The sequence below is a fragment of the Equus przewalskii genome, chromosome 2, assembly GCF_037783145.1.
Source record: "Equus przewalskii isolate Varuska chromosome 2, EquPr2, whole genome shotgun sequence".
Lineage (NCBI taxonomy): Eukaryota > Metazoa > Chordata > Mammalia > Perissodactyla > Equidae > Equus > Equus przewalskii.
The window spans coordinates 15,890,822-15,906,540 of record NC_091832.1 but is presented as its reverse complement, the minus strand read 5'-3'; the positions used below and the strand labels follow the sequence as shown (position 1 = coordinate 15,906,540).

General features: G+C 37.1%; 1 protein-coding gene across 19 annotated transcripts in view; it reads right to left on the bottom strand.

Annotated features, from left to right (window-relative positions):
• Positions 1–15,719, bottom strand: part of FOXJ3 (forkhead box J3) — a 133,944-nt gene that overhangs the window by 71,068 nt on the left and 47,157 nt on the right. For all 19 annotated transcript variants that reach the window (XM_070610006.1, XM_070610005.1, XM_070609995.1 and 16 more), the window contains exon 4: positions 4,720–4,794. In XM_070610006.1, coding sequence (XP_070466107.1) covers positions 4,720–4,794 — 75 coding nt within the window. The remainder of the gene's footprint in view (positions 1–4,719; positions 4,795–15,719) is intronic.

Genomic DNA, 15,719 nt, shown 5'->3' with positions numbered 1-15,719 from the left:
TTGACAGTCACTGAGTCTTTACAACCTCCCCATCCCTGGGCAAGAAACAGCTTTAAAAAAAAAATCTCTTCCCTAATCTTTTACTTCCTTTAAAAAGTCAAAGTTTCATTTTTCTGAGCTGGAGTAGAGGGAACAAGGTTGAGAAAAGATTAAGCTGGAAAGCAAAGAAAGAGAACTTTACCTATTTTTCAAAACTAAACTTAGCTGACAGAATTTGTTTTTCCATAATGTGAGTAAAATATTTACCTTCCTTTAAGATAATTAAGAGGCATGTATGAGTTGCAGAATTACACAACTTTTACCAAAAAAAATGAGATCAAAAGTCCAGAAAATATAGCTAATGAGAAGAGAGGAGATAAAAGACAGGAATTAAAAAATGGAGATAGACTGCGGGATGCAGAAACAGGTTTGTAATCAAGGGAAAAGAAAATAGCAATCTGTCCCCAAAAAAAGCAGTAGTGTGATGGACGCAAAATACAATTTCATTTTGTTGTGTTTCCTTTTAAAAAAGGCAATAATGTGGCTGTTTGAAATTAGTTTCAGAAAACAGAGGAAAACGGATTTCAGACCATCAACGTTACAAGGGAGGGTATCAAAGATTAAGGGCTTTTCCAACAAAGGCTTCTAAAAAATGAAGGACTGAGTCATGAGTAATATAGCCATAAAAAAAAATCTATAATTCAGCAATACTCTTCAAGTTTAGGCTGGCCTTCATATCCCTCTGGTAAGACACCAAACAGGAAGCTACACCATAAAAATATGAGGAAGATGCTACTATATGAGCTACTTCTACCTGTACCTCTTGGACCTGTCTGGGTCATGGCAGCAGCTAGCAAAATCCTAAGGGGTTAAAGTCCACCCCATACCCAAGATCCAAAACTACTCCCACCCCACCTTGGCTCAATGGTTTTCTCCCAATGGTGAGGGTGGTTTTGGAAAAGCTCCTCAAATGCCAGGAAACACTGTAATACAAAAAGAAAAAACAATTCATAAGTACCAAAACTTAACTAACATTTTGGCCTCCCTCTCAAGGAAGATTGATATAGTGGAAAAAGCACTAGTCTAGGAACCAGGAAACCAAATGTATTCTGCTTTTTCAGCATTCATTCTAAGATACTTGCTGTACTCCAGGTGACTTGTAGGGGAGGACAACAAATACTCTCTTTCTGCTAAGGGTTGTTAAACTAGTAGAATATAAGCCAGAAGCTGCTGATGGCCATCTCTGCCACTAATTGGGCTAAAAATGAAGCCTTGAGAGAAGCCAGCAGAAATAAGGATGTAAAGAGACATTCCTGGTGACACATTTAAGAGCCAGGCTCCAGCTTTTCCTGCAGATGTTTTTCTCCCTTAAGTTGGTCTGTAATGGGTTTCTGTGACTTGGAAGTAAGTCTGGCCAATACACTTGGGTTCTAATTCCACACTGAACCTGGGCAAGTCATTCATCATTTATTGGCCTTCATTTCCCCTTCTATAAAATGGGCTAGGTTTGAGGTTTTCAAAACCTTTTAAACAAAAATCTTATTTTGACATCAAAAATTAAAATGACTTTATTCATAAAAATATTTTATAAGATCAGATTTACATTTACTTCTGACCAAAATCAGTAACAATAGGTATTTAAATCTCACCTTAAAACTGAAAATAAAAGTGACTATTAATATAAATGTACTTTGTCAGATCAAATGTATGATATTTACTATTATGAACAAAATCAATGAGAACAATGTGTTTTGATAAAAGCAAAATGTTCAAATTGGAGACTAATGGTAAAAGTTGAAAGCTTTTATTAACTTCTAAGGAATTAACTTATTTCTCTGTTTTGTTTTGGGTGCACATTAGTAAGACAATCCTAATTCAAAAAGAATAGCGGCAAAGAGAGTAACATATGTTTTCCACATCTGCCTGATCCAAGGATATTATTTAATTAAAAGTGAAGAAAATCTTTAAATTCTGCACAAAAGAAAATCTGACAGCACAAGGTTCTCTAAATAGGTCTCTGACTGGTTAAAAGTTAGTACATAACATACTTAAGCATTCATGTGTGGGTTTTTTTAAATGATTTAAACCTCATTTAAAAATTAAATCTAGGGCCAGCCCCATGGCTGAACGGTTAAGTTCACACGCTCCGCTTCAGCGGCCCAGGGTTCACCAGTCCGGATCCTGGGCACAGACCTACGCACTGCTCATCAAACTATGCTGTGGTGGCATCCCACACAGAAGAACTAGAATGGCCTACAACTAGGATACATAACTATGTACCAGGGCTCTGGGGAGGAAACGAAAAAAGGAGGAAGACTGGCAACAGATGTTAGCTCAGAGCTAAGCTTCCTCAGCAAAAAAGCATACCTTAAAAAAAAATTAAATCTGAACCAAATGTTTACAGATTCCAATTTGTACCTTCATAGAATTCTAATAAAACAGATAATCTCTAAACTCTTCTAAGAACATTTTCAGTCAGATTCTTACACATTCACTGCCCACAGGAAATCGTTAATGAAACAAATATCAAAAGTTATAATAAGCCTGCTTTAAAGGAAAGAAAAATTTTACCAATTCCTATTCACAACCTTGGAGAGTTATGAACACAGACAAATAATAAATTGGGTCAAATAAGAAGACTATTTAATAATCTATTTAATCTTATTGAGAACCAACTTGATGGGGGAGATCATAGAAGGTGCTATAAAACATTCATTATTTAAGAGTGCCTGCGGGGCTGGCTCTGTGGCCGAGTGGTTAAGTTCGCGTGCTCCGCTGCGGCGGCCCAGGGTTCAGATCCTGAGCATGGACACGGCACCGCTCATCAGGCCACATTAAGGCAGCGTCCCACATCCCACAACTAGAAGGACCTGCAACTAAGATATACAACTGTGTACGGGGGGGGGGTTGGGGAGATAAAGCAGGAAAAAAAAAAAAAAGATTGGCAACAGTTGTTAGTCCAGGTGCCAATCTTAAAAAAAAAAAAAAAAAAAGAGTGCTTGCTTTACAATAGAAATGAATAACTCTCCATCATCTCTAACCTCAAGAAGTTAACCATCTAGCAGAGGATATAATACATTCATTCATTCAATAAGAGTGTCTCCTCAGTGCCACCAGCCACTGTGCAAGAAACTGGGGCTAAAAAGTGAACAAGATATACATGATCCCTGCCCTCATAAGTTTAGACTTTAACCTAAAGGCAGTAGATAACCAATGAAGATTTTAAACAAAGAAAACATACAATTAGGTTGACATTTCTGAAAGATCGCTAGCTACTATGTGAAGGTTACATAAACTGGAGGTAGTATACCCAAGGATAGAGACACTAGTTAGGAGGTACTACAGTGATGATAAAGTAACAGGAACTCAAAAGAGGGAACAACAAACTGGGCTGAAGGATGTGGAAACAAAAGAGCTTCAGAGAAGTAATGCTGCAGTTCCATCTTAAAAAATAAGGAGTAGGCCAAACAAGTAAAGGGAAGGAGTTTGTGCAACAAGAGAAGGCAATATGAAACGCATGTTGGGGAAATTTCAAGTAGGTTCCTCACAGTGGGTCTTGAATGAAGTGAATCACAGCTAGAAAGGCAGATCCAAGAAAAGATAGTAAAGGGTATTTTATACCAAAGAAATATCTCCAGGACACTGGGGAGTACTTTCAAGCAAGACGACGATATGACCACGCTTACGTTTCAGAAAGATTTTTCCAGGGACAGTTAGCCTAAAGAAGATGACAGGAAGTCTAACCATCTAAGAATACGTGCTTGCCAACAGATACACTGTCTCAAAAGTCCTAACCTAATGATTTATCATGACAACCAAATATAGTCCAAAAAAGTACTCTGAGCATTAGAAACTAAGCAACTAGTATCAAGTTCAGGCCACAATGCAGTTGACATGGCTATTAAAATAAAAACAAGGACATCTCTGTAGACAAAATACTAAAAATGTAATGGTGGCAGAAGATGAATGAAGAGGAAAAAACAGCAACTAAGAAAACAGGAAAATAGAAAAAGTTTTATTTCAGGGTAAGAATTACCTCCATTTGTTGTCAATTACGCATAGTTCCACTTCTTATATGTAATAATCAATAAACTGTGGTTCCTGACATGCAGTTCAAAAACCAACTTTAATATACAACATGTAAGAAGATAACCAAACAAAAACCAGATTAGAAACAGACAACTATAACAGAAGACCAGCTCTACACTAAGTCAGCTTCCCACCGTTTAAAAAGAAAGCTCTCCCCAGGGTCATGGCTGAGTGGTTCAAGTTCTGCATGCTCTGTTTCAGTGGCCCGGACTCGCCAGTTCAGATCCCCAGCGTGGACCTACTCCACTCATCAGCCATGCTGTGGAGGCATCCCACAAACAAAAGAGGAGGATTAGCACAGATATTAGCTCAGGGCTAATCTTCTTCAAGCAGAAAAAAGAGGAAGATTGGCAATGGATGTTAGCTCAGGGAGAATCTTCCTCATCAAAAAAAAAAGAAGCAAGCTATCCCTGCCTAGCTGGTTCTTGAAGCATACCAACTATAATGGGAGTGGGATGGGGTGGGGTGGAGTAGATGGGGTGAAGGAGGACTTGCTATTTCAAAAAGGTTCCTGATCAATGAAGTAGACAAGTTCTTGAATGCTCTCATTCCAGTTCTTTTTCTTTATGCAAAAGATATAACTCAGATTCAAACAAGACAACAGATATAATGAAGAATCCAATTATTTTATCTTAAGAAAACGAATCCTACCTTTCCAGGGTCATCCTTGGATCGAGGCACTTTAAGGAAACATTTGTTCAGCGACAGATTATGTCGTATGGAATTCTGAAATTAAAAAAGAAAAGCCATAGGGTCATCAGAATCCAAAGAACAAAACCCTCCTTTAAAAACAAATCAGAAAACTAAATATCTCTATACATTGGAATACAAGTACAAATGGAATAAGCTTTTAAAATGAGCTTAAAATTTAAACCTTTCTAATTTTCAAATTATAAATGCTGCAAACGGAAGTTATTAGAAAAGATAGCTTCTAGCAGATTTTACAAAACTCAAAAAAATGGAATATATATGTCCTATTTTAAATGCTTATTAAGACCTTTTAATGATGTAGGAAGATGCGTATAATTAACATTAAATATTAGATGCCAAATATAAAATTGCATACATATGATGACTTCTTAATTGTGATATGCATTTATTTTTTTAATTTTTTTCCTGCTTTTTGGCCCCAAAGCCCCCCAATACATAGTTGTATATTTTATTTGTAGGTCCTTCTAGTTGTTATGATATGCATTTATTAACTAGTTTATTTATTCTTGAGAAAAAGCCAGAATGCAAAATGCTAAGTTATTCTAAATGGTATTATCGGTGATGGTTATTTTCCTATTTCTTTTCCTGCAATATTCACATGATCTACAAGGCATATGTATTATCACTTTTTAACGAGTTAAAAAAATTTTTAAACAAACTCACTGCTCCATTACAAGAGCATATAGAAGACAATTAGGTTCTCACTACAATCTGTAGGAAGGAAAACCACCTGGGAAGACACTGGCTACAGACGGTTAGAAAGAACATCTACGTTCCTTAACGTAGCCTAAAAGAATAACCAACTTGGATGGCAGGAAAATGCACCTGGAGAATCTGTGAGATAGGAAATCTTTTCATGAAAAAGGAGTACTGTGCCACAATTTTTACAGAAAATACCCAAAGGCCACTTCTTAATGAAATGCTCCAAAATCCATTCCATAATTTTGCTCATTACAAATGGCCAGGTATTTGGTGGACAGGGGCTCCAATTGCATTTACTTAGAATTCGGGAGGGGGTGTCATTTTTTGGCATAATGTCTATTTTATTTTTAATATAAAATTCAAAACTCTAACAACAATGTCTACATTGAAACTTTCCTCTCATGGGGCAATATCAGGATTAAAGAAGTTTTTAAAAGATGACTACAGAACATAAATCCAAGCTATCTTATTACCAAAACATCAACTTAAAATTTATGAATGTGAGTTCTACCTCTGCTTGGGATGTAAACAGCTACAAGGAAGATGACTCCCCTGCCCCCAATGAGAAAACAACAGGTAAGTCAAAAAAAAAAAAAAAAATCATACTTATTTTTGAGCTGCATCAGAGAGCTGAGGTTGCAAGGCAGCCCAACAAATGAAATTCCTAACAGGGATAAGGCCATTCAAGGAGAAAGGGGACAAACTGTCTCACCTTTTGGCAAGGTATGGGAGAAAGAGGTGACCATCATCCATGCATCCAAGAAATTAGCTAAAATTTGAAAGGCCAAGCATGGGCTAAGTATGTCAGTTTAGAGTAACAAGGTCTCCAGACACAAGGGAAGTTCCCACTCACTCTCGAAGCTCTTCTCCATGGGCCTTCACCATATGCTCACAAGAAAGATTGGAGGTAGAAAGGAGACCAAAGAAAGTCTCCTTTGTGGCATAGACAGGAAGAAGGTAACTGACAGCTTCAGTGGGAGACAAAAGTGCCATCATCTTCTATAGATCTTACAAAGCAAAAACTTAACGTTGAGGTAGGGGCAGCAAAATGTCTCACCCATAGGACTTGGCAAAGATTGCTTCTGAGGGAAGAATGGAAGCAAAACCCTTCTATCTCTAGGGAAGGATAGGAAATCATTTCCCAGGACACAGGCAAAGATCTACTACTGATGGAGTAAGGGTAGAAGCAAAATCCTTTTACCTCTGGGACAAGCGGAAGCTACCTTGGGCCCAGGATCCTATGCAAATACACCACGCCTAAAGTCAAGGTCAGCTACAACCAGAGGAGTGGCAAGAAACTCCCACCCAAAAGCAACTACAGATACAAAGCTAGTGTGGTTGAGGGGAAGAAACACTGAAAAAGCCCCACCCCCCAAGTCCAAGGGCCTTAGTAAGACACAGGCTAGATCAAGACAACAGAGAAAACCCGTAGCCCCTACCACAAGCCTAGCATTGAATAATAAGCAGTAATAGTCTACTGACAGAGGAGGGATGGGAGCAGGGAGACAGACTCCCATCTGTAGCAAGGTGGGCAGAGACAACTAAAATCTAAACAGAAAGTTGTAAAACTGAGAAAAGCATACAGCACCCAAGCCCCTCACTCCAAGCACAAGGGAAAAGGAACCTACTGCTAGAGGAATGTGAAGTCTGTGGTATACTGAAGGTAAAGATATCAACAACAAAACCCAAATCCAGCTCGACTACTGATCGATTGATTCAACTCCTCGCACAAATGGCCTGGGAAAAAAGATGGTTGTCCCTTTACAGGTATACATACTATTTACCTCAACCTCTACCATTCTTCTACTCATATATCTGGCACTCAGTCAAAAACTGCAAGATATATAGAAAAGCCAGGGAAAAAATGCCACCTTCAAGAGATAAAGTAATCACCCAACTGAGAGATGACTCAGGTATTACAACTATCAGACAAGAACTTTAAAATAACTATGACTAAGAAGTTCAAGGACCAAGTAGAAAAAAGTGGACAACTTGCATAAAGAGAAGAGAAATTTCAACAGAGATGTGGCAACTACAAGAAAGAGTCAAATGTATATGACAGACATAAAAAACATGATCAAAGATAAAGAATTCCCTAGATGGGCTCACCAGTAGACTGGACACAACTAGGGAAAAGCTCAGATATCTTGAGGATGGATCAAAAGAAATTATCCAAACTGATACACACACACATGCACACATGTAAATAAATACTAAAAACAAACAGATCATCCAAGAACTGTGGTTCAAGTCTCAGAAGGAGAAGAGAAAAGGAATGCAGCAGAAGAAAAATCTGAAGTAACAGCCAAGAATCTTTCAAAATTAATGCAAGACATCAAATCACAGATGTAAGAATTTCAGAGAACACCAAGCACAATAAATTATAAATGTACACACATATATTCGTTATAATGAAATGCTGAAAATCAAAATGAAGAGAAAATCTTGAAGAGAGCAAGAGAAAAAAAGAAAGATTATGTACACAGGAATAAAGACAAGAATTATAGCAGATGTCTCAAAAACTATCCAAGTTAGAAGACAAGAGAGACACCTTTAAAACACTAAAAGAAAAAAAACCTGTCAATTCTATACATAGTGAAAATATCTCTCAAAAACGAAGGCAAATAAAGACTTCCAGACAAACAAAAGCTGAAAGCATTCATTTCTTGTAATGCCAGTTGGCTGGCAATTTTATAAGGAAGTTCTTCAGGCAGAAGTAGGACACTAAATGGAAACGTGATCTACAAAAAGAAATGAAGAGTTTCAGAAATTGTAAAAATGAAGGTAAATTTAAAAGACACTTTTTCTTATTTATAATGCCTTTAAAAGATAACTGACTAAAGCAAATACAACAATTTATTATGGGGTTTATAACATGTGAAAGTAAAATGAATGACAACAGTAGCACAAAGGATGGGTCCGAGGAATTACAAGTATACAGTATATAGTTTACAAAGGTCTTAAACTATGCGTATGGTAAACCCTAGAGCAATCACTAAAACAAAATTTAGGAAGTGGTATAACCAACAAAATAATAGTGGAAAGAAAATGTAATCATAAAGAAATACTCAGTCCAAATCTACAAGAAGATGAGAAAAAGAAAGAATTAATCAAACAGACTGGAGTTCATCCACCTATCGTAAAAGTCCAACATGGGTGGTTGGCTTGGTGGCACAGCGGTTAAGTTCACACCCTCCACTATGGCGGCCCAGGGTTCACTGGTTCAGATGCTGGGTGCAGACCTACACACCATTTATCAGGCCATGCTGTGGCAGGCATCTCACATATAAAATAGAGTAAGGTGGGCACAGATGTTAACCTCAGCAACAATCTTCCTCAGCAAAAAGAGGACTGACGGCAGAAGTCAGCTCAAGGCAATCTTCCTCAAAAAGAAAAAGTTCAAGATGGGAAAAAAACAAAATCAAGATGGTCATATTTTCTAAATGGCTTCAGGGGAAGAATACATGTCTGCTTGGGTCTTCCTCCTCTACAAAAAGTTTAAAAGTTGGAAATCTTCAAGGCTCTGCCTTATGTCCTTTTTTTCATTTCTATATTCGCTGCCTAGGCAATCTCACCTACTGTCATGGCTTCAATGACTATCTGTGACACTTAAATCCATCTAGATCTCTAAACTAGACCTCTCCTCCTGAGTTCCTAACATATATTTTCAATAATCTACTAGACATCTAGTAGACATATAGACTAGTAGTAGCCCCTAGTAGACATCTAGACAACTAGACATGTCCAGAAACACCTCAAACTCGACATATTTAAAACTAAATTGAATCTTTATCTCCAGTGTGATATTAATTCCGTTTTCCTTTCTCAAAGACAGTTATTCACATAACTGTTTCAATTAGAAACCTGTAAGACATCCTTAACTCTTCCCTCCTCCTCATGATCTAAAACAAATCTGCCACCAAATCTTATTAAGCCTACCTCTGATCTACTTACTTTTACTTCATCTCTTCTGTTACTATCTTAGTCTAGGACACCAGTCTCACCAACACTAGTACAACAGCTTCCTAACTGGTGTCCACCCTCCACCATCCTCCACCCTGCAGGCAATTATCTCTTCACAAGGCAAATTTGACGCTACCCCTTCACTTAAAAGCTTTCAATGACTTCCCATTGCACTTAGGATAAAATCCAAAATCCTTAACAAGGACTCCAAAGGCTCTTCATGATCGGACCCTACCTTGCTTTCTATATTCCTCCCCTCCAATGTTCTTTCTCACCTCTAGGCTTTCCATTTGTTGCTCCCTCTACAAAGATAATTGCTCCCAGTCTTTCTCCATTCCCTTCACCTAACAGAGTCTACTCAACTTTCAATTCATTCTTGGTTTAAACGTCAGTTCTTTAGAGAACTACTTTCTGACTTTCATTGATTTGGTTAGGTCTCACTGTAATAAACTCCCTCATCACATCTGCAATTACTCATTTAATGGTCTTCCTCCTCCATACTGTATTGTATACCCAAAATATAAGTAGGCTCCAAAAGGGTAGGGACTTTGTCTATCAACTGAGAACCTAGAATATAATGCTTTTCAAATGGTAATCCCAAATCTGTTGGAAAAAACACCAAAAGTGTATTTACAAAGTAAAAACAGCCACACAGATATGAGAGCCAGAACATGTTATGTGTATACACACACACACACACACACAGAGACACACACACAGTAGAAAAGAGATTACTTCAGACCTCACAACTTAGGCAGACCCTACCCTCTAATAACCCCAAGAAAAGAAGATGGGACAGGAGAGAGGTAGAAATAATTAGGATGGTCCAGGTTAACCTGGAGAAAAATGCCCCAGGTTAAATAACCGATCAAGGCATATTGCTTGGCCTTGAAAACCCCAGCCTAAAAAGCAGTTTCTCCGAAGTACTGTCTACTTGCACTAGAATCACTTGAGACAAATTTTAATGCAGATTCCTAGGCTCCAGCCAAGATGACTAAAACTCAAAATCTCTGGAGTTGTGACCCAGGAATCTAAAGTTTAAAAGCAGTCTAAGTGATTTTTATTTTAAACTTTAAACTGATACCTCTGAATCAAACCAACCACCACATTCGCACCTGTATCTCTCTTCTCCCACTGTGAGAGACCTGGTTCCCCAAAAACATCAATACATGTACTCATTTGTTCTATCCTACCATGAACGTAAAATAGTTTCAGAATTGCTCCCATCATATTTTCTAGAGGCTACTGGAGGTAGAGACCACCTCTAGCGAAATACCACTACCAAAAACAAATCTACCAAGTAAAATTCATGATTTCTTTGCAATTCTTTTCGACCTTAGTATGTATCCCATGAAGGTATAAAGTCAGAATGCTCTTTTCAAAAGTTTCTTGAATTTTTTTTCTGTGATTATGTTATCCATTTGATATGACATAAGGCTCATTTGTTTCTGCTTATATTCAGTTTTAAGGTTTTCTCTTCCCATCCTTGTTGATCTTCTATTTTTTTTTTTGAATGTGTGAAACACATGGTTCAAAACTGAAAACTATATAAAAAGGTATACTCGAAATTTTATTCTTTTATAGTCATTCTACCTTAGTTCCATCTGTCCCTTATAGGTAACTGTTTTTTACATTTCTAGTTTATTATTCCTAAATTTCTTTTTACAACAGTAAGCATATAATATATTCTTATTTCTCTTTTTTCCCCAGATAAAAAGTAGCATAATACACCCCCACATACACATAGCACTCTTTTGTATTTTTCTTATTACCCTAAACTCCAGTAATTTAATAGGCTAATTTTCTTTAGTAAGGTGAATAGCACAAAAATTTGAATTCCTTTTCCTCTAATTCAGATTACAAAATCATTCAATTATGGAAAATTCAAAGAGTGCTTTTGAAACTCTTATGGAATATTCAAAGAGTTATTTTTAATACGCAATCTCCCTTCAGTGCTCTGGCACAAAATGAAAGGGAGTTTTACCTAAAATATTAAAATTCTATTTGAATCCTTTTAAGTGACCATGGCAACATCTTCTCCTCTGGGTGACTTTAGCTGGCTCTACATTTCTGTCTGGAAAGGTAGCTGACAATTGCTTTAGGATCTTTCTTCCACCCTCTCTTGACCTCCCATGTTCTCCTAACATGGAGATGGCTCCTCCAAACCTGAAGAAGAAATAGTGAGCAGAAGATTGTAGGAGTGTACTAAAACAAATCTAAGGACAGCAAATGGGAAGTAAAACCTGAAAACGGAGAAAGGACCTGAGTAAAGGAGAAGATAAACCAGTTTCCATTTGTCTCCATTTGAAATGCTCAAAATATTTTTACGTTTAACAAAATAAAATTAAAAGAGATCACGGCAAGATCTAGGCACCTTATATTGGGTCTGAGAAACTTTTTAAAAGAATAACTATGAAACAGCAATCCCTGGAAATATTAAAAGTGTGCCTAAAGAAACAGATTGGACCAGATGATCTCTCTGGCATATCTTTTAGTTCTAAGACCAACATCATCTTTCTCCACCTATTCCCATCTCTCCCTTTCCACCTCCCTCTCTTCTTTATATCTAAATCATGTATCTTCCCGTTGAAATTGTATCACTACTTCTAAACCAGTTTCAGACCATGACTTCGGCTGGCCAGCAGAAAGAAATTCAGCAGACTGGATTTGGCACTCTCAGGTGAACTTACACTTCAGCAGAAGCTGAGGTCAGACAGGTAAATGAGGTATACAATCAAACTTTATGTACTATTCCCTATCAAATTTAGATCACACTGTTCAGCTTGGCATTCCTACATTCACTGGATCTCTATATTCTGAGCTCTATCCCAACTCTTACTGCTCTCTACTAAGAACCGCCATAACCAGCTCTTTCCTAAGAGCTATTAAAAACACCTCCCCAAATCTTATTCTTCTTCAAAATACAGCTCAACTCCACTTCCTCAGTAGTGTCCTGATGATTCTCCTTCCTTGTACTCTCACAGCACATGCTTGTGCTACTTATTTTAGAACATCATCATACTTCCTATAACCTCCAAATTCTCATAGCACTTATTAACCGCACCCTTCATTTAACACTTTTTACTAGGTCACATATATACTGGATATCTTCATGGCTGAGACACAACAGATATGCCCAATTAGTGAACTCGTCATAGCACAGCACTTTATACTTCTCTGTTACAGAGCTTTTTACATAGCATCTTAATCACTCGTTTATATGTATCCCCCTCACCAATAAAGAATACAAGCTTCCTGAAGGTGCCCTCTGTTAAGTTTCTTAGTACTGCCAAAGCCTAACATACTGCTCACAAGAGTATACAGTAAATAAATCCTTTACAAATTAGCGAATGAAAAACTAAATTAGCTAAAAACAAGAGAATATGATCTAGACCAGAGACTGCAAATTAGTAGTCCATAGGCTGATCCAGCCAAAAGACTTATGTTTGGCCTGCACAATGTGTAAGAAAACTAGAATTAGTTAAGAACATTTAGAAACTAGGAAATTGCACAAAAAAATCCAGATTTCTGACTTTTCTCAGGGGAAAAAATTGTGAGATCTGCCATATGACCTAAAGGCCTCAAGAGACTAGAGCACAGTTGCTCCCTTTATATTAGACATGCATTCTTCAGTTAGGCACCTTCTTTGCTTCACTTATTTATATCACCTGTCTGGCCCTTGCAGGTATGTAGGTTTACAACCAATGATATAGACCCATGAATCTCTGGTGGGCTTTCTAAGCCACTTATTCAAATTTGGGGCATTTCTAATCCCTATCATCATGTTTTTCCAATGCTAAACAGGTTTATGAAAATTTCCTAGCCTTCTCTCATTCCAAATCTTGACAAAAGGAGTCTACTGAACAGTAGTCCCTACTGGTAAAGCCAGAAAACACAGTTTAGATGGATCACTACTACTTGATTAGAATGTTTCTTGGTTCACGGGTCAAATTTTATTATGTATTTCCTCTAATGAAATATTCTATTAGAGTGGACTCTTATTCAAAGTATACTGTTAACAATCACTTCCCATACTGAGTCAGTCAGCTAAGAGAGAGTTTATCTTGGGAAATTAAATTCAATAAATATTTCTGCAGTGTTTGCAAAATTATAGGCCCTGTGAAATGGTTAAGACATGAGCTTAAAATCTCCAAATCTACCAAGTCTGGTACCAAATCTTGGCTCCATTCTTTAGCTGATAAATTCTGGAAACTTACTTCTTTAAGTCTCAGTTTCCTTACCTTTAAAATTTGGACAATAACAGTACTTACTTCATAAGACTGTAACGTGGCTTAAGGAGAGAATGATGTGAGGCACTTTAGTATATAGTGCCTGGCACACAGAAAATAATAAAAGAAGCTATCATTTGAGTATGAGTACAGAAACAAAAACTAAAGAAACAAGATCTCTGAACAAAAATTCCTAAGTTTTATAATAGTGTTATTAATATAGCGTATGGAAACACAAAAGAGATTAATTCTACAGGGAGAAGAGAAGTAACACGTGAGCTGAAAGAATAAACAGGAAAATAATAACTGGCAAAAGGGCAAAAGAGAGGAATTCCAAAGACAAGCAAGAGAAAAACAAAAGCAAGAAAGAAATTAAAGTGTTTATTTCCTGGGACAGTTAGTAGGCTGGAATAGACATAAGAAGAAAGAGTATATGAGAGGGAACTAGCAAAAACTAAAGTTAGGAAAGATGGCCAGGACCAGGATTCAGGCTTTCAAGCCACATTTATCGAGGCTTACTAAATGGAAGCACTGTGCCAGGGCATGTAATAGAAGAAAAGATATTTTAAAAACCCCTTCCCTAAGGATACTTGATTATCTGGCATGGTGCACAGCATATCACTGGTGTACAATAAATCTGTAAATGTCAACTAATAAATCTAGTTAAACGAAAATGACAAAGCTTTGAAACAGGAAGGCTTAAGAGAAACAAGAGTAACTACCATCTGACAGCAGACCTAAAACTCTATAAACCCTCTTCTTCCACGTGCACTCACACACGTACACACACCCCACAGAGCACACAACTGGATAGGTTCCATATAAGAATATGAACATAACATGTGCACACACAAAGGAAAGGAAGCTGAATTATTTGTCATGCAACATAAATTAGGTAGGTAACTAATTTGATGGCACATCAAAAAGCTTAGATGGAGAACTAGGGCTTCTTAAAGAAGTGGCTGATTCTAGGGATGGGGCAGGGAAAGCAAAAGATGAGCCCGGAACATCTTTGTGGTGACAGCAACTTAAAAAGTGCAAAACAAACAAAAGAATGGGGCCATGTCAAAAGGGCACAGGAGCCAACCTGTAAGAGCTCTCAATGGCCAAAGCTCTGTCACCCAATTTGAGTGACAAATAAGCAGCACAAAGATAAAATAAATATCCATGAGTGATACTATTACAAATAAATGACTGAATAAATAAATAAAAGGAGGAGATAAGTCTTCCTTACAGAAGAATCCCAATTAATAAATATAGACGGAATGAAGAAAAAGAGAAATCACCACTAGAAAACAATAAAAACTGCTGTAGTTATGATCTACCAATGAATGCTAAAAATTAATAAGCAAAAGTTTAAGAAACAGGGTACTTGTGTGCCCTCAAAGTATCTCCCCAAAACATTTTATAATTTACAAAATGATAAACAGTAATTTTATAGTGGAGAAACCTGGCAAACATCACCTTAACCAAAGAACCAAGGTTAACATTACTAATAATCAGACAGATACTGACATCGAGTACCCCCTGATATGATACACAGAGAAGGGCACATCATCTCTGCATTACTCTTCCCAAAAATACATCACCTCATGAGAAAACATGAGACATATCCAAACTGAGGAACAATCTAAAAATAATTGACAAGTACTCTTCAAAAGTGTCAAGGTCATAAAAGACAAGAAAAGACTGAGGACCAGTGACAGATCGGAGGAGACTAAGGAGACATGACAATTAAATGCAATGTGGGATCCTAGATTGGATCCTGAATTAGATTCTGGAACACAAAAAGAACATTAGTAGAAAAACTGATGAAATCTGAATAAAGTCTACAATGTACTTAGCAGTTAATAGTACTGTCTAGTCAAGAGTGTTGTACCAACATTAATTTCTTAGTTTTGATCACGGTACTATGGTTATATACAATGTTAACATAGAGGAAATGAATGAAGAACATATGGGAATCTTTTGTACTATTTATGTGACTCTTCTATAAACCTAAAATTCTTTCAAAATAAAAAGTTTTAAAAAAATCTTGGATAATAA